The 18,729-nt window shown below is 41.3% G+C and overlaps 1 protein-coding gene across 3 annotated transcripts in view; it reads left to right on the top strand.

Annotated features, from left to right (window-relative positions):
• The window catches only part of LOC115169374 (far upstream element-binding protein 3), an 87,597-nt gene that overhangs the window by 43,648 nt on the left and 25,220 nt on the right, over positions 1 to 18,729 (top strand). For all 3 annotated transcript variants that reach the window (XM_029724937.1, XM_029724936.1, XM_029724935.1), the window contains exon 13: positions 15,757 to 15,917. In XM_029724937.1, coding sequence (XP_029580797.1) covers positions 15,757 to 15,917 — 161 coding nt within the window. The remainder of the gene's footprint in view (positions 1 to 15,756; positions 15,918 to 18,729) is intronic.

Genomic DNA, 18,729 nt, shown 5'->3' with positions numbered 1-18,729 from the left:
ACAACCACTTGTCAGACAGGCCACTTCCTGGTGAGAATCTTCTCAGGTTTTTGCCTGCCAAATGAGTTCTGTTATACTCACAGACACCATTCAAACAGTTTTAGAAACTTTAGGGTGTTTTCTATCCAAAGCCAATAATTATATGCATATTCTAGTTACTGGGCAGGAGTAGTAACCAGATTAAATCGGGTACGTTTTTTATCCGGCCGTGTAAATACTGCCCCCTATCCCCAACAGGTTAACCCTCGTCATAATTTTTTCCCTCTGCGTCGGAGTATCCATAGCAACGGTTCCGTTTGAGCTGCTCAATGATGACACAGAGCCGTTGGTAGACAAACCGCTGTAACGTTTTATTGGTAGAAGCTATTTCTAAGCCACTCTATCCAATCAGAGGGGTACAGCACGCCCTCCTCTTTAGAGACAGGCAAACTAGCCAGTTGAGTTATTTAGAGCATGGAGTATGACCCTGAGGAGGACGAAGCTAGTGAGCGTTAGAAATCTTATTCATTTTCAGTCTTCCAGACCGGGAAAGCATTCAAAATCTAAGCGCTAGCTGTTCAGTCTGAAACACGTTGACTAATCATGGGAATTTGAAGAGCTATGAAGACATTCTCTCCTGCGAGTCAATTGTTGCTTGACAACAGTAGCCTTGGCAACACTGTTCCCTTATGGCTAAAGCAAGTGTGAGAATTACATTTACATTTTACATTTAAGTCATTTAGCAGACGCTCTTATCCAGAGCGACTTACAAATTGGTGCATTCACCTTATGATATCCAGTGGAACAACCACTTTACAATAGTGCATTTAAATCTTTTAAGGGGGGGGGGGTTAGAAGGATTACTTTATCCTATCCCAGGTATTCCTTAAAGAGGTGGGGTTTCAGGTGTCTCCGGAAGGTGGTGATTGATTCCGCTGTCCTGGCATCGTGAGGGAGCTTGTTCCACCATTGGGGTGCCAGAGCAGCGAACAGTTTGGACTGGGCTGAGCGGGAACCGTGCTTCCTCAGAGGTAGGGGGGCCAGCAGGCCAGAGGTGGATGAACGCAGTGCCCTTGTTTGGGTGTAGGGCCTGATCAGAGCCTGAAGGTATGGAGGTGCCGTTCCCCTCACAGCTCCGTAGGCAAACACCATGGTCATGTAGTGGATGCGAGCTTCAACTGGAAGCCAGTGGAGAGAGCGGAGGAGCGGGGTGACGTGAGAGAACTTGGGAAGGTTGAACACCAGACGGGCTGCGGCGTTCTGGATGAGTTGTAGGGGTTTAATGGCACAGGCAGGGAGCCCAGCCAACAGCGAGTTGCAGTAATCCAGACGGGAGATGACAAGTGCCTGGATTAGGACCTGCGTCGCTTCCTGTGTGAGGCAGGGTCGTACTCTGCGAATGTTGTAGAGCATGAACCTACAGGATCGGGTCCCCGCCTTGATGTTAGTGGAGAACGACAGGGTGTTGTCCAGGATCACGCCAAGGTTCTTAGCACTCTGGGAGGAGGACACAAGGGAGTTGTCAACCGTGATGGCGAGATCATGGAACGGGCAGTCCTTCCCCGGGAGGAAGAGCAGCTCCGTCTTGCCGAGGTTCAGCTTGAGGTGGTGATCTGTCATCCACACTGATATGTCTGCCAGACATGCAGAGATGCGATTCGCCGCCTGGTTATCAGAAGGGGGAAAGGAGAAGATTAATTGTGTGTCGTCTGCATAGCAATGATAGGAGAGACCATCTGAGGATATGACAGAGCCAAGTGACTTGGTGTATAGCGAGAATAGGAGAGGGCCTAGAACAGAGAATCATGCTAACATACAGTAGGTTTATGCTTTAATATTATTTAAATACTGCACTCTGACCCACAAAACGTATTTTCTAGATTCATGATAGTGTTAGACAAAGCAAAGAAAGTGAACTTGAAATTGTGCTCTTGTTTTTTTGTAATTTGCAGCTGTTGGTAAATAATGAATATGCTAGCTTCTGACATGACTTACTGCTGTTAGAAAGAGAACAGTTGATGGGTTTCTAAAACGACACTTCCTAATCCGTTTTCGGATTTGACAAGCAGAAAATTAGGCGAAGATTTTTTACCCTCTGTTTTCGTGTGACTTGTTGGGGGAGTGGTCAAAACGGCATTTGTTTGGAAAAAGTTTGAAAATGTGTTAACGCAGTTACCGAAACAGCTCTATTGTTTGATCCGTTGCAGATATTTTGGATCCGCAAACAGATTTGAATAGCAGAGGAGTAGTGAGAGATGTCATACTCTCTAACTTGTTGGTTGAGTGGACAAAACCACAGTTGTTTGCAGAAAATGTTGTTGATTCAGTTACTAAAACAGCTGTAACTTTTTATCAGAATATAGATTTTTTTGTTCAAACAGCAGATTTGAGTAGCAGACGAAGGTGTAAACACTAACTTTTTGTCTAAGTTGTTTCAAAGTAGCTGATTTGTGTTAATAGTTGCATTATTGCATTTACAGTGAATCGAAGTGATGTCACAATGGGGCTTTGAGGAAATACCATGTAAGTTGATAGAGGACAAAAAATGTATTACCGTAAATATAAAATGTATAAAAAAGTTGTATACACACACACTATTCCGCACCGATAACTTCCAGCGTGCGCATATTGGCATGCATGCGTGTACTCCCTCGTTCCTCTCGCTACTGCTAATACCTCAGTGGCTACTCTGCGTGTGTAAATTAGGGGGTCGTGTTTCAGAAGCACTAGCCTGTCCACAACATGTCCACTGTAAACACTGAGCTGCTAGCTAGCTGTCGGTCGATAAATCTTCTAAGCTAACTAATACTTTTTTCTTCCAAACTACTATGCTACCGACCTGTGTGAATACGAGGAGGAAATGTTTGAATTTGCAGATGTGCCCTATTTACTTGAACCGAAATACACAGACAAGGAACTTCAACAGATGGAGGATTACAGAGAAATGAGAGGGAGAAACAGAGCAGGCAACGGCTCAGGCAGATGTGCCAACTCGGGACATCTGGAAATTGGTGGTGTACCAGTGCGCAATGCCCACTGAAGACAAGTGTCTTTGCTGCACGGAGTGGGACCTACTTATGCTAGCTGTGAAAAATCTGTAATTGTCCGCCGAAGAGACGTTGATCTGCGAGCCCACCCTACTCTGTGTAACCAGTGACTATGATTTTCCAGCTCTCATAAACCCAGCCGATGTAGAAACTTTTTTCCATGTGCCAAAAATAAACTGGAAGAAGAGACCTCTGCCTGAGGGACCTAATGGCCAGCTGTCAGTAAAGTAAGTGGTGATAGTTTATTTGTATTTTTTATACATAGACTTCCCAGCGTTACAGTATTCATAGGCTGTGTCAAATATGTGACCGACCGGCTCAAATCGGTCTTATGTAGCAACATTTGAAATTTTGTTTTTTTACACTGGATAAAAGTATAGACTCGGAGCTCCAAAATGGTATATCATACACTGCATTTTTGAGGAACAATGAGAAAGTAATTCTGCTTTGAAAGTTGATCAACTTGTAAACTCACTTTTGAGAAAATGTCCTTTGAATGTTTTAGTGCCTAGTGAAGAGCTCTTCTTTGTCTACACCCACTCAGCATTGTTCACACCCTCTTAAGCTTTAGCCCCACCCATCTCGTTTCACTCTCGGAGCGCATACTTGACGCTCTGGCCGATGATTTGTTTATCTCTGGATAACATGAAAACAACCTAACCAGCTTTGCTGGCAACAATTTCATTGCGCATTTTTGCCGAGGTTTACTGATGCCGGCTATATTCAACAAGCGTTATGTGTTAGTAAATTCATATTCTTTATTCTGTGCTCTGGCATACTCGGACTGAATTTACAGTTACTTGCATAGTGGAGTCTTGTTAAGACGTGTAGCTAGCTAGGTAAACAACGTGTAAGATTATACACGTCACATAAGCTAACGTTAGCTTATTAAACAACATTGAGCAAAGTGCCAAATCATGTCGTTACTACCCTGCATGAATCTGCTGGGAGCATGAACTCAGCTCGCTCCCAAGTCCTTGCGCGTGACTGAACCCATGCCTTATAATGGGACACCTACTTCCTTGTGCTGTTATTCCCATCAAATTCACCATAGAATCTTCAAACACCGTTCTAAAGACTGTTGACATCTAGTGGAAGCTTTAGGAAGTGCAACATGAACCCTAAGTCACTGTATACAGTCAAGGCAATCACTTGAAAAAACTACAACCTCAGATTTTTCACTTCCTGCTTGACTTTTTCTCAGGTTTTTGCCTGCCATATGAGTTATGTTATACTCACAGACACCATTCAAACAGTTTTAGAAACTTCAGAGTGTTTTCTATGCAAATCTACTAATAATATGCATATTCTAGTTTCTGGTCCAGAGTAGTAACCTGTTCAAATTGGGTACGTTTTTCATCCGGCCGTGAAAATACTGCCCCCTAGCCCCAACCGGTTAAACAACAATGAACATAATGCCAACTCATGACATTACTGCGCCTTGCATGAATCTGCTGATAGTGGTAGCTAACCATCCAGGTTCAATGTTAGCTAGCTAACATTAGGCTCTAACTAGCCATGCAAAGGCTCTGGGATACGAATAATATCATACACGTAACATTAGCTAGGGAGCCAGTCAGCTAAAGTTAGCTAGCTAGCTAACAGTACACTTTAGCTTGAAATGAAACCACTTTCTTTCAAAATTAGAAATGTGTAATATCTGAAAATGTAGCAAGCTAGACTATCTTACCCGTATACATCATCATGCATGATGGACGTGTCTCTCTGTCACGGATGCCATGCCATGGTTGCCCATAGTTTGAAGATGTAATCCGGAGACGGGTGTTTTCTCCATCTCTTTAGCGATCATATTCCACTTTTTGGAGGTCAACACTTATGCAGCTCCATACACGATACATTTAATTTAAAAGCCGCGTTCGACAGGATTACCAACACAGACTGACCAGCTCAAATAGACAGACGCCTTCTACATGGCAGACCAATCTGATCTCCTTTCTCGGCATGTCCAGCCCACTCATTATCTCAGCCAATCATGGCTTGTGGGAAGGTTGCTGGCTTTTTCTGTGGCTTAATCAACTAGGCTCGTAATTTAACCATTTTATTCATATTTACAGATGGCATACACGTTTGTTATTAAGGCACATGAAAGTTCACATGTTCCAGAAGGCATTTCTGCCAAAAAAACGCGTATTTGATGCAAATAAACTTTCAAATGGCTCTCCTGTGAAGTAGTGACTCACGACATACGCCTAGTTTCCTGAAACGAGTCACATATGTTATTAGTCACCTATATGTTCATTAGTAGGCCTACCTAGTGTTATTCTGCTTTCACACAGCGAGCTGACTTTTTTTATTTTTTATTTGTTTTCTTGGCATTATAGACTTGCGGCTTAAAGAGCAACAACTACCCCTCCCCCACTGATGTCTATGCTGGATTCAAGAAGGCAGATGACGCCATCAGAAGCCTTTGAACAACCTTCCACCCATGGCTCGTCACCTTTCGCTTCCGTTAGTTTCTATAGCTCCTTTTCTCATTATATATGTTTTGCTTTTATACTGCAATTGTACTTTTAGTTGCCAATGTGTACAAGATCAAATAGTCCGTACTATACATGCAACACACAGCGTTGAAAAATCCCAATTGACACCTGTGCTATGGATGTATAGCAAGACCAGAAACATTATCATCACTTCAAATTGTTTTCTGAGGGATAATGATACATTGTAGACTTTAACATTTACAATTGAGGAATGAAGAACATGTATGAGTTTTATTTCACAGATGAAATCTGTAATAGTATATTGACAGTATCTGTAGAAAATTCCCTCTGGACCATCTCTCTGCCCCTGGGAGTTAGGGAGACATTTGTGATTATCAGGCTGCATCACGTAGCTTACCATCACCCAACCACAGCCTAACGATTGTCTTGCAGTAGAGGGCAATTCACACCTCTGTTGTTCAGGGAGGTTACTAGGGAGCCTTCTAGGAGAGTTCCAGAGATTGTGACAAACTCTCCCTTACTCTCAGGGTCAAAGAGAGGGTTCCGAGGGGGTTCTCTACAGCAGTGGTTCCCAAACTTTTTATAGTGCCGTACCCATTCAAACATTCAACCTCCAGCTGCATACCCCCTCTAGCACCGTCGTCAGCGTACTCTCAAATGATTTTTGCCATCATTGTAAGCCTGCCACACACACACACACTATACGATACATTTATTAAACGTAAGAATGAGTGTGAGTTTTTGTCACAACCCGGCTCATTGGAAGTGACAAAGAGCTCTTATAGGACCAGGGCACAAATAATAATAATCAATAATTTTGCTCTTTATTTAACCATCTTAAATTTAAACCTTATTTATTTATTTTTTTAATCGGCAAATCGGTGGCCAAAAATACCGATTACCGATTGTTAGATAGATAGTTCAATTTTTATTTTGGGGAGAGAAACAAGGCTACTCAGACGAGAAAAAAACCTCACCCAAATGTGTAGCCCCGTTGGAAAATCTAAATTGACTGTTTGAAAATGTGAAGGAATACAAAAAGCAACAAAAAAAACCAATGTAAAATGTGAATTACAGTTTTATTTGGTGAAACCCCTGAAGGCATTGCACCCCAGTTTGGAAATACCTGCTCTACAGTATCGGTGCGGTACAGTAGCATGGGATAGCTAGATGGTGGTTTGTAAGATAGTGACTGGATTTGAACAGTAATATTGCTTACAGTAAGTCAAGTGGGTACATTGCAGTTGAGTCAAGTAAGAGGTAGTTGTTGCATAGGTAGTGGTGCAGTAGCAACAGTTTGTGTGTGTGATGTATAGAAAAAGACAGCTTCACTCTTGAAATATTTTATTACCAAGTCTCCTATGAACAATACGCTACACACTCACTTACGGACACTGTCCCTCCAACACACACTCACTTCCAGACACTGTCCCTCCAACACACTCTCACTTAATTTGCTCACACACGTATAACACACACACATAATCATCATATACGCTGCTGCTACTATATCATATGTCCTGATGTCACCTACTGTATCTACCTCTATCATTCCCGTATCCCTGCACATTGTAAATATGGTATTGGAATTGAACCTGTATATAGCTTACCTAATTTCTCATGTTCTTATTTATATTTTTTGTGTGTTTTTGTTCTACGTTGATATTGATAAGAGGTTGCAAGAAAGGCATTTCACTGTAATTGTGCATGTGACAAAATATTTTGAAACTTGTCACACTGACTTGAGTAGTTTGCTACCATTCTGTAAATCAAAAAATACATTCTAGTTGGCCTGAACTGGTTTTGATTAGCATTTGTGTGGTGGCTGTGATTATGGAGTAGGAACTCTGTGGCTTTCTCCTTTTCCAGCTACAGTTGTAAGGGGCAGGGATCGGTCTGCAGCTACAATCTCTGCTTTGTCTGGTCTTGGAACACTGGCTATGTTCATGGGGGGTCGTCTTGGAAGTTGTACATGGGAGAGCGTGTCCTTGTACACTACTGTCTTGTCCTCCCATCTTTTCAGCACACACTCTGCCAGGTCCAACTAAACTCAGCAAAAAAATAAACGTCCTCTCACTGTCAACTGTGTTTACTTTCAGCAAACTTAACATAAATGTAAATATTTGTATGAGCATAACAAGATTCAACAACTGAGACATGAACTGAACAAGTTCCACAGACATGTGACTAATAGAAATGGAATAATGTGTCCCTGAACAAAGGGGGGGTCAAAATCAAAATTAAGTCAGTATCTGGTGTGGCCACCAGCTGCATTAAGTACTGCAGTGCCTCTCATGGACTGCACCAGATTTGCCAGTTCTTGCTGTGAGATGTTACCCCACTCTTCCACCAAGGCACTTGCAAGTTCCCGGACATTTCTGGGGGGGAATGACCCTAGCCCTCACCCTCCGATCCACAGGTCCCAGACATGCTCAATTGGATTGAGATCCGGGCTTTTTGCTGGCCATGGCAGAACACTGACATTCCTGTCTTGCAGGAAGTCACGCACAGAACGAGCAGTATGGCTGGTGGCATTGTCATGCTGGAGGGTCATATCAGGATGAGCCTGCAGGAAGGGTACCACATGAGGGAGGAGGATGTCTTCCCTATAGCACACAGCGTTGAGATTGCCTGCAATGACAACAAGCTCAGTCTGATATTGCTTGTGACACACCGCCCCAGACCATGACGGACCCTCCACCCTGTCCTGTCTGGTCCAGCGACGGTGGGTTTTTTGCCCATAGGTGAAGTTGTTGCCGGTGATGTCTGGTGAGGACCTGCCTTGCAACAGGCCTTCAAGCCCTCAGTCCAGCCTCTCTCAGCCTATTGCGGACAGTCTGAGCACTGATGGAGGGATTATGCGTTCCTGGTGTAACTCGGGCAGATGTTGTTGCTATCCTGTACCTGTCCCGCAGGTGTGATGTTCGGATGTACCGATCCTGTGTAGGTGTTGTCAGCTGTCCGTCCTGTCTCCCTGTTAGCGCTGTCTTAGGCGTCTCACAGTACGGACATTGCATTGCATTGTATTGACCTGGCCACATCTGCAGTCCTCATGCCTCCTTGCAGCATGCCTAAGGCACATTCACACAGATGAGCAGGGACCCTGGGAATCTTTCTTTTGCTGTTTTTCAGGGTCAGTAGAAAGGCCTCTATAGTGTCCTACGTTTTCACAACTGGGACCTTAATTTCCTACCGTCTGTAAGCTGTTAGTGTCTTAACGACCGTTCCACAGGTGCATATTCATTAATGGTTTATGGTTCATTGAACAAGCATGGGAAACGGTGTTTAAACCCTTTATAATGAAGATCTGGGAAGTTATTTGGATTTTTACGAATTATCTTTGAAAGACAGGGTCCTGAAAAAGGGACGTTTCTTTTTTTGCTGAGTTTAGAAGGTCTGTTTTGTAGGCTTGTAAGTTTTCTTAGCAACCAAGGTTTTGGTTTGTTTTGGGAAAACCATACTTTACCTGGGTGTGCCTGAGGAGAAATTAAACTGCAATTAACAATTTTCTAACTTCCGGATAAGATTTACACATTAAGTCTGCCTGGTGTCTACCTTTCCTGAAAATAAGATTACACAATGACAGAAGCATTACTTGGAAAATAGTGAAATTGTGTAACTTTCACCAAGCCTACAAAGATTTCAAACCAATGACTGTGATTAGCTTCTCCCAAACCCTAGACCATATGTCTCCTGTTACCTTGGACCTTAATAGAATCCATGACCTGTCCCTTGCAAAACATCACAATTTACCTGCAGTAGTGGTTGCCTGTCAGTTTTTTTGTTGTTGTCCGGTGATACAACAAAAATATGTGATGTTAGGGGTACTTTAGAGCCAGAGTTGGGTAACGCTGATCTAAGGTGTAAGGTATACACATTTTAACACATGTTGAAATCCGAAAAGCTTGTAAGAGTAAAATTTAACCCCTCACTTGTGGTGCTACTTTATGGGTTGGTTCTGGTTGACTTGGATCAGTCACTTGATGTTTTCTGTGACATACTGTATAGACCAGGCTTGTCGAAATTTGGTTAAGCCGAAACCTGGAAAAACAAACCAAAGAAAACTGAACTTGGGGAAAAAAACAGAAGTAGGCAAAAATGATTAACAGATTTTAAAAGGCCATACCTGGGTGGTCACAGGTATCAAACCCAATGTCCTGGCATTGCAATGCTCTTCTACCAAGATGCATGACATGGTTATATGCTTTGTGAAGCCTCAATTTAATATGATTTATAAAGCATAGATTTGTCATATTATGTCACATTTGACATTGGTGGTTATGTCACAGTTATACCACATTTTATGAACCCTTTTATAAAGCGTGATGTGGTTATAGATTTGTAACACTTATGTTGTGTTTATGAAGCCTTTATAAGCTGCACATCATTTAAGGCGGGACCAAATAGGTCTGCTAATTAAATTGTCTACTTTGCCTAAAGTTATTGTTTTAGTAGCTTTATTTGTTGTATACTTCAGACTTTCGTTCATAGACCATTCACAGGCCTTTGACTGTAGGCTTACAGTTTAAACCAGTGCATCTGGCAAAAGTTTGAGTAGGCCTATACTAAATCCATTTTTGCAGTCTATATTTGATTCTGGAAGTTTTTTAAAGTTTCAAATATTTCAAACAATATTGAATGTAAATATCTTGTTTTTTTATGTCGGCTATAGGCTTTTGGTAATTAGAAGGCCCTTTCAAAGCAATTTTGAGTCTGTGCCGCATTGCATTGTGAAAATAAAAATATTGTTCTTAATTCATTGGAATAATCGCCTACTGTCTGTAGTCATACAAACAATTAGCCTTATTTCTCCAATATAATCATTCATTCAGGAGGTTAAACCCATAGGTCTTAAGCCTGCAGTAAATGAGTTTACAAGGTACGTTTTTCAAAAGATTTTACTGCCTACAGTATGGAGGCATACAGTTGAGAGGGGGTAGCTTATTATAGCCTTAATATGCTTGTACTCAACATTGTTGATAAAACTAATGCTATAGGCTAATAGGTGTGTTGGAAAAATGACAAGCTCACAACACACATTTAATAATTCATTAGGAATTGTTTGATTTAATTCGGGTAACCTTTTTCCCCTCCGTATTTACAATGTTGCTTGTCGGTTTTTCCTCCCTCTTTCATTGTTTCTTCTTCACATCAGCAAAGAACGACTCCTCATTGTTTGCTTCATATGAGGCTTTCGCTTATGAATGGCATAAAATACACAATGTTTTTCAAAAGAAACGGAATAACAAGTTTTGAGTTTTTTGCTTAGTAGCAGAGACTAAATGGCTGCGCCATCAACTTGTTAATTTAGCAGACATCACTCCAATATATTCAGTCAGAACACATACAGTACCAGTCAAACGTTTGGACACACCTACTCATCCAAAGGTTTTTCTTTATTTTTACTGTTTTCTACTTTGTAGAATAATAGTGAAGACATCAAAACTATGAAATAACACATATGGAATCATGTAGTAACCAAAAAAGTGTCAAACAAATCAAAATATATTTGAGATTCCTCAAAGTAGCCACCCTTTGCCTTGATGACAGCTTTGCATGCTCTTGGAATTCTCTCAACCAGCTTCATGAGATTTATCACCTGGAATTCATTTAAAAAAACAGGTGTGCATTGTTAATTTGTGGAATTGATTTCCTTAATGTGTTTGAGCCAATCAATTGTGTTGTGACAAGGAAGGGGTGGTATACAGAAGATGGCCCTATTTGGTAAAAGACGAAGTCCCTATTATGGCAAGAACAGCTCAAATAAGCATAGAGAAATTACAGTCCATCATTAGTTTAAGACATGAAGGTCATTCAATCTGGAAAATGTCAAGAACTTTGCTCTTGAAGAAACTTTAAATCACAGAAACCATCAAGCACTATGATGAAACTTGCTCTCATGAGTACCACCTCAGGAAGGGAAAACCCAGAGTTACCTCTGCTGCAGAGGATAAGTTCATTAGAGTTACCAGCCTCAGAAATTGCAGCCCAAATAAATGCTTTAGAGTTCAAGTAACAGACACATCTCAACATCAACTGTTCAGAGGAGACTGCGTGAATCAGGCCTTTAACTGTCTCAATGTCAACAGTGAAGAGGCGACTCCAGAATGCTGGCCTTCTAGGCAGAGTTGCAAAAAAAAAGCCATATCTCAAACTGACCAATAACAGATTGAGTTATAAATAAAAGATTAAGATGGGCAAAAGAGCACAGACACTGGACAGAGGAACTCTGCCTAGAAGGCCAGCATCCCAGAGTCGCTTATTTACTGTGGACTTTGAGACTTGTGTTTTGCGGGTACTATTTAATCAAGCTGCCAGTTGAGGACTTGTGAGGCGTCTGTTTCTCAAACTAGACACTCTAATGTCCTTGTCCTCTTGCTCAGTTTTGCACCGGGGCCTCTCACTCTTCTTTCTGTTCTGGTTAGAGCCAGTTTGCGCTGTTGTGTTCGAACCCACATGCTAATGCTCCAGATGCTCAATTAGTCTAAAGATGGCCAGTTTTATTGTTTTTTTAATCAGAACAACAGTTTTCAGCTGTGCTAACATAATTGCAAAAGGATTTTCTAATGATCAATTAGCCTTTTAAAATGAGAAACTTGGATTAGCTAACACCATTAGCCATTGGAACACAGGAGTGATGGTTGCTGATAATGGGCCCATGTATGCCTGTGTAGATAGGTGTTTCCAGCTACGATAGTCATTTACGACATTAACAATGTCACTGAACAGTTTATTAGGTACACCACCTCGTTATTGAAAATGAAACTCTCCCGCAGACAGTGAGCCATGTGGCCGTAGCTTGCTATATAAAGCAGGCAGACAGGTATCGAGAAATTATGTTACAGTTCAATTGAATGTTAGAATGGGCCAAAGAGTGACTTAACCGACAATGAGCATGGTATAATCGTATAATCGTTGTGCCGGATGCAATATCTCAGAAACCGCCACCCTCCTGGACTACATCGTCTTACAATTCTCTGTAAACCCTAGATAAACCTAAAACATCCAGTCAGCAGCAGTCCTGTGGGCGAAAACAGCTTGTTGATAATAGAGGTCAATGGAGAATGGCTTTAATCCTTGTCACGGATGGACTGTTGCAGCAGTCGACCACACCGGGTTCCGCTCCTATCAGCTAAAAACAAGAAGAAGGCAATTTGAATGCACGGCGATAACGTGACGAGATCCTGAGGCCCATTGTCGTGCCATTCATCACCCGCCATCACTACATCTGTCGATTGTGGTCTTTGGAATGTTGTCCATTCCTCTACAATGGCTGTGCGAAGTTGCTGGTTTTCTGATCCACGCCCCTACCTTTTTTTTTTTAAAGATATCTGTGACCAACAAATGCATATCTGTATTCCCAGTCATTTGAAATCCATAGATTAGGGCCTAATGAATTTATTTCAATTGACTGATTTCATCATATGAACTGTAACTCAGTAAAATCTTTGAAATTGTGGCATGTTGGGTTTATATTTTTGTTCATGGTACAGTATACAGTGTTTAAAAAATCCATGACATATTGATATCGGGTCATTCTCCGGTATCATGCTTAATTACACCAACAGAAAATACACTTAGCGACAGACTACAGAGAATGAACAGAGCGCATCTTCAAGACCTGAAATGTATTAAATTTGTGCTAATATATAAAAATAAGCGGAAATATCACATTTACATAAGTATTGAGACCCTTTACTCAGTACTTTGATGAATCACCTTTTGCAGCGGTTACAGCCTCAAGTCTTCTTGAATATGACGCTGCAAGATTGGCACACCTGTATTTGGGGAGTTTCTCCCGCTCTTTGCAGATCCTCTCAAGCTCTGTCAGGTTGGATGGGGAGCAGAGCTATTTTCAGGTCTCGCCAGAGATGTTCGATCGGGTTCAAGTCAGGGCTCTGGCTGGGCCACTCAGGACATTCAGAAACGGTGTTGTCTTGGCTGTGTGCTTAGGGTCATTGTCCTGTTGGAAGGTGAACCTTCGCCCCAGTCTGAGGTCCTGAGCACTCTGGAGCAGGTTTTCAACAAAGATCTCTCTCTACTTTGCTCGGTTCATCTTTCCCTCGATCCTGACTAGTCTCCCAGTCCCTGCCGCTCTTTATGTCGGTCTGGCGGGAAGTGCCATCCATTTTTGTCGCTAATTTTCACAGATGTAAAGGGAAATTTGAGATGTGGAGAGCTGTAGACTCTTTTTTTTTTTGCCTTCTGTTTTAGTTTATAAGCGTACAACATTCCCTTACACCTCAGTGTATTTTGTTAAACGCCAGACCTCTCGGCCATCGATTCATAATATTAGAAATGCATCTTGTTTATATATTGAATGCATGTGAAGGACTAGTTGATCAAATTAGCCTCAAAGGTTAAAGGGAAGATTTTTTATTTTATTACATCAAATTCATCTCCAGCACCACTGCAATGTCAACATACAGTATGTGAAAACGTCAGGTATCTATCTATGTTTTGTAGTTTAAATGCTAGAATAGATAAGTGTTTCTGATGACATGATCCTAACGTTATCATCTGGTGTGCATCATGATTTTAACCAACTAGGAAAAGGTTGCTTACTATATTTTATATTTTTTGTTAGAAATGTTATTGGTTGCTTTTTTTGCCCAGTTCATACTCTGTTAGATAATATATTTGCCTGCAAATATTTACCACATCCAAAAAGAAGCTGCACTTTCTTCAATGTTTGGACAATGTTCGTATAAAGCCGGGTGTACACTACATGATTTTGGCCCCGATTTATCTATCCCAGACCGGGAGATCAGAGACAAAATCCCAATGTCGTTGCCTACTTGGGGTGCGTGGCCGTCACCAACGCTTGTTTAATGTGAGTGGGCCAGACACTAGATCTGAGGGCTACCTATCCTGTCTTTGAGCCATCCCAGATGTCCCGATATTTTCAAAATCTGCATAGCTCATGTAGTGTGAGATGTGCACTGACAAGTTTTGAGAACGGTGATCAGCGATAGCCAATGAGAGCTCGCCAGTGAGATGACGACGTATTGCATTACACAGAATGTTTACACTTCAACTAGTATACGTTTGTACTTGCCTTTATCCAAAGTGTACGATCGTTACAGCTCTGAAATTCACAAGCCATGTTATTCAATTCAAAATGTATTGGCTAGATATTTCAACTCTGTATTGAAGCGTTAATGTCTGACTGAAAACGTTTGAGGCTACGTTAAACATCTAATCACATCGTATTGTTTTCGCGAATCAGCGTGGTATCACGACCAAGTGAAGAATCTTGTAGTGTGTGACCCCCCCTGTTTAGTTGGCGCACCACTACGTTGGCAATACAAACTACTGGAAAGACGGTCGTTTAATGTGAGAGGCTCAGCCATTTTAGGATTTTGGAAGTCGTGTATTGTACGCCCGGCATTAAAGGAGATCGATTTGATATTCCAGTAACCTACTTTTTATGTTTTGACATAGCATTATAATTTAGCAGTTTCTTTTTTTTCATCATCATTTATTCTTTTTTTAAATGTTCTTTCTCAACTAGCCTCGGTTCCAGAAGCATAAACAATTTTGTCCACAAAATTTGAGAGTAATAAGCTTTTTGTGCTTATGGAACATTTCTGGGATTTAGTATTTCAGCTCATGAAACATGGGACCAACACTTTACATGTTGCGTTTGTTTTTATTCAGTGTATATTTTGTTTCATTAGTCCAGTGTTGATACAGTCCTTAAATGTTTTGCATGTCAGCAATCAAGTTTGCAAAACACGTCATACTGTGTAACTTTTTGTATTTTGAACGTTTTATATCTTGAAAACATGATTTCTGACATGCAAAACATTTTGGGACTGTATCAACAGTGGACTAATGAAACAAATACCAAAAAACAGTTTGAGTGGTATTTTCCTTTAATGACTTAATAATACTACACTGCTATTTTTGTGCTTATTTATGTTATTATGTTTGCTTTTCATGTAAAATACTCTCAAAGCAATAAAATAAGAACTAGTTCATTCATTTAGACTTAATTTGTAACATATCGATACAGCCCAACTGAGAGAACGGCACTGTTTTAATTTACAGACTTCAAGTAGAGAATCGTCTTGCACGTTACGATAGCTCAACCATATATTGTCTAGGTCAAATTTTGACGATACTCGATATCATATATCGGCCCAACCCTATTGCATACAAAACAGCAAGGGCGCTGTCAAAGAATGACAAAAGATGTTTTATTCCCAGCCGTCCGTGGTCTCATGTCATGTCATGTCATGTGATGTCATGTGCTGTCTGTCCAGGCGGAGATACCATCAAGAGCATCAACCAGCAGTCTGGAGCCCACGTGGAGCTGCAGAGGAACCCCCCTCACAACACCGACCCCAATGTCCGCATCTTCTCCATCAGAGGCACCCCGCAACAGATGGAACTAGCACGCCAGCTCATCGATGACAAGATCGGAGTAAGTAGTTGTTTGAAAAAGTTCCCCCAAGCCCAAGTGCCTTTAACATTAGATCTGCCGTAGGCCACTGGCCACTGGCGTTTGATTTTGTACCCCACGTATTTCTCTCCTCACTGAATGAATTAATGCGTAAAGGCACACGTAATGGCACAATACAGGGTCTGATACAATCAATAAATTACTTGTTTTCATATCTTGTCCTGAAAATATATTTTCACAAATATTTTTTTATGCAATTAATTCTTTACATTTGTGTTATGCCTATTTATCAGCGTTGGCACTCGTGTTTATAGCAAATAATTTGTCTGCGCGCCTTGCGGGTTGATAACATTCTCTTTATGTGTTTCTTTGTATTAAGATGTTACTAGACTGTATTTACTATAACTCTATTATTAATCAAGTGTATTTTCAGGGAAACATGCTTCGTGTTGCAGTAGGCCTTTAGAATAATGCAGAACAGATCCTTGACTCTATCCGAGTTGATGAGCGAAGGGAAGCGAATGATACCAGACAGCCTGCGAAGCTGGCCCATTTTTAAAACTACACCTAAACTAAACCAAAACAAATTTCACACTTAATAAGAGTTAGATTCAATTGGCAATAGTCTGATGAGTGACAATATTATCAGTTGTCAAATTGTACAAGAAGCGATGGTTGCAGCTTGGAATTGACAGAGGCAGGGAAAGGAGCACCACCTTTATCAAATCCTCCTCAAGAGTCACATGCAGGTAAAACGTATTCTATATAGTATCAGAAAGAGCATATTTTGCAGATTCTATGACACTTACCTTTGTCAAATAACTCTCAATATTCAAGAGGTGCAGCTCTATTTCCAAACATCACTTTTTACAAGAACAACAGCACTATCCATGTGTTCAGCACTCGCACGACAGTGTTTCTCAGGCTACTAAGCAAGGACTAGTAACATAATCTACTTAAAATAATCTACTTAAAACATTTTTTTTATACATTTTCTTATTTCCACAATGTTACTTTAGACCTGCCAAAACTAATTTATAACGGATTTCTTTGATGGATTTAACTCTTGAACTAGTGGTTTTTGTTTTTTAACAAACTAAGGAAAATGCTATTAATTTATTTTAAAAATGTTTTTATTCTGTTACCTAAGACCTTCATAAACACAACCAAATTATTGTTTTTCTGTTAGCATACAGTGCATTCGTGAAGTATTCAGACTCCCTAACATTTTGTTACAGCCTTATTCTAAAATGGATGAAATAGATTGATGAGGGGGGAAAACTATCTACAGTACCCCATTATGACAAAGAAAAAAAGTTTTTTAGAAATGTTCTGAACTGAAATATCACATTTACATATGTATTCAGATCCTTTACTCAGTACTCTGTTGAAGCGCCTTTAGTAGTGATTACAGCCTCGAGTCTTCTTGGGTAGAATGCTACAAGCTTGGCACACCTGTATTTGGGGAGTTTCTCCCATTCTCCTCTGCAGATCATCTCAAGCTCTGTCAGGTTGGATGGGGAGCATCGCTGCACAGGTATTTTCAGGTCTCTCCAGAGATATTCGATCAGGTTTAAGTCCGGGCTCTAGCTGGGCCACTCAAGGACATTCAGAGACTGTCCCGAAGCCACTCCTGCATTGTCTTGGCTGTGTGCTTAGGATCGTTGTCCTGTTGGAAGGTGAACCTTCATCCCAATCTGAGATCCTGAGCTTCATCAAGGATGTCTCTGTACTTTGCTCCGTTGATCTTTCCCTTAATCCTGACTAGTCACCCAGTCCCTGCTGCTGAAAAACATCCCCACAGCATGATGCTGCCACCACCATGCTTCACCTTAGTGATGGTGCCAGGTTTCCTCTAGACGTGACACTTGGAATTCAGGCCAAAGAGATCAATCTTGGTTTCATCAGACCAAAGATTCTTGTTTGTCATGGTTTGAGAGTCCTTTAGGTGCCCTTTGGCAAACTCCAAGCGGCCTGTCATTTGCCTTTTACTGAGGAGTGTCTTCCGTCTGGCCACTCTACCATAAAGGCCTGATTGGTGGAGTGCTGCAGAGATGGTTGTCCTTCTGGAATGTTCTCCCATCTCCACAGAGGAACTCTGGAGCTCTGTCAGAGTGACCATCGGGTTCTTGGTCACCTCCCTGACCAAGGCCCTTCTCCCCCGATTGCTCAGTTTGGCCGGGCGGCCAGCTCTAGGAAGAGTCTTGGTGCTTCCAAACTTCTTCCATTTAAGAATGATGGAAGCCACTGTGTTCTTGGGGACCTCAATGCGGCAGAATTTCTTTTGTACCCTTTCCCAGATCTGTGCCTCGAAGCAATCCTGTCTCAGAGCTCTATGGACAATTCCTTCGACTTTGTGGCTTGGTTTTTTCTCTGACATGCATTGTCAACTGTGGGACCTTATCAATTGAATTTACCACAGGTGGACTCCAATCAAGTTGTAAAAACATCTCAAGGATGATCAATGGACACAGGATGCACCTGAGCTCAATTTCGGGTCTCATAGCAAAGGGTCTGAATAGTTATGTAAAGAAGGAAAGAAAAACCTGTTTTCGCTTTGTCATTATGGGGTATCGTGTGTAGATTAGAGTATTTAATATATATATAAAAAATATATATATATATTTTGGAATACGGCTGTAACATAACAAAATGTGCAAAAAGTCAAGGGGTTGGAATACTTGCCGAATGCACTGTATATGTAATTTGTTTATTCGACTGTTAGAATGGGGGTTCATTGATGCCAGGCGTATGCTAATGACACCGCCCGCCAACATTCTCTAGCAGATACTTATAGGCTGAAAGGCCTGGCGGCTCTAGTGATAAGTCAACA

This window comes from Salmo trutta, chromosome 31 (assembly GCF_901001165.1).
Source record: "Salmo trutta chromosome 31, fSalTru1.1, whole genome shotgun sequence".
NCBI lineage: Eukaryota > Metazoa > Chordata > Actinopteri > Salmoniformes > Salmonidae > Salmo > Salmo trutta.
The sequence above is the reverse complement of the archived record's forward strand: the minus strand, read 5'-3'. Positions and strand labels throughout refer to the sequence as shown.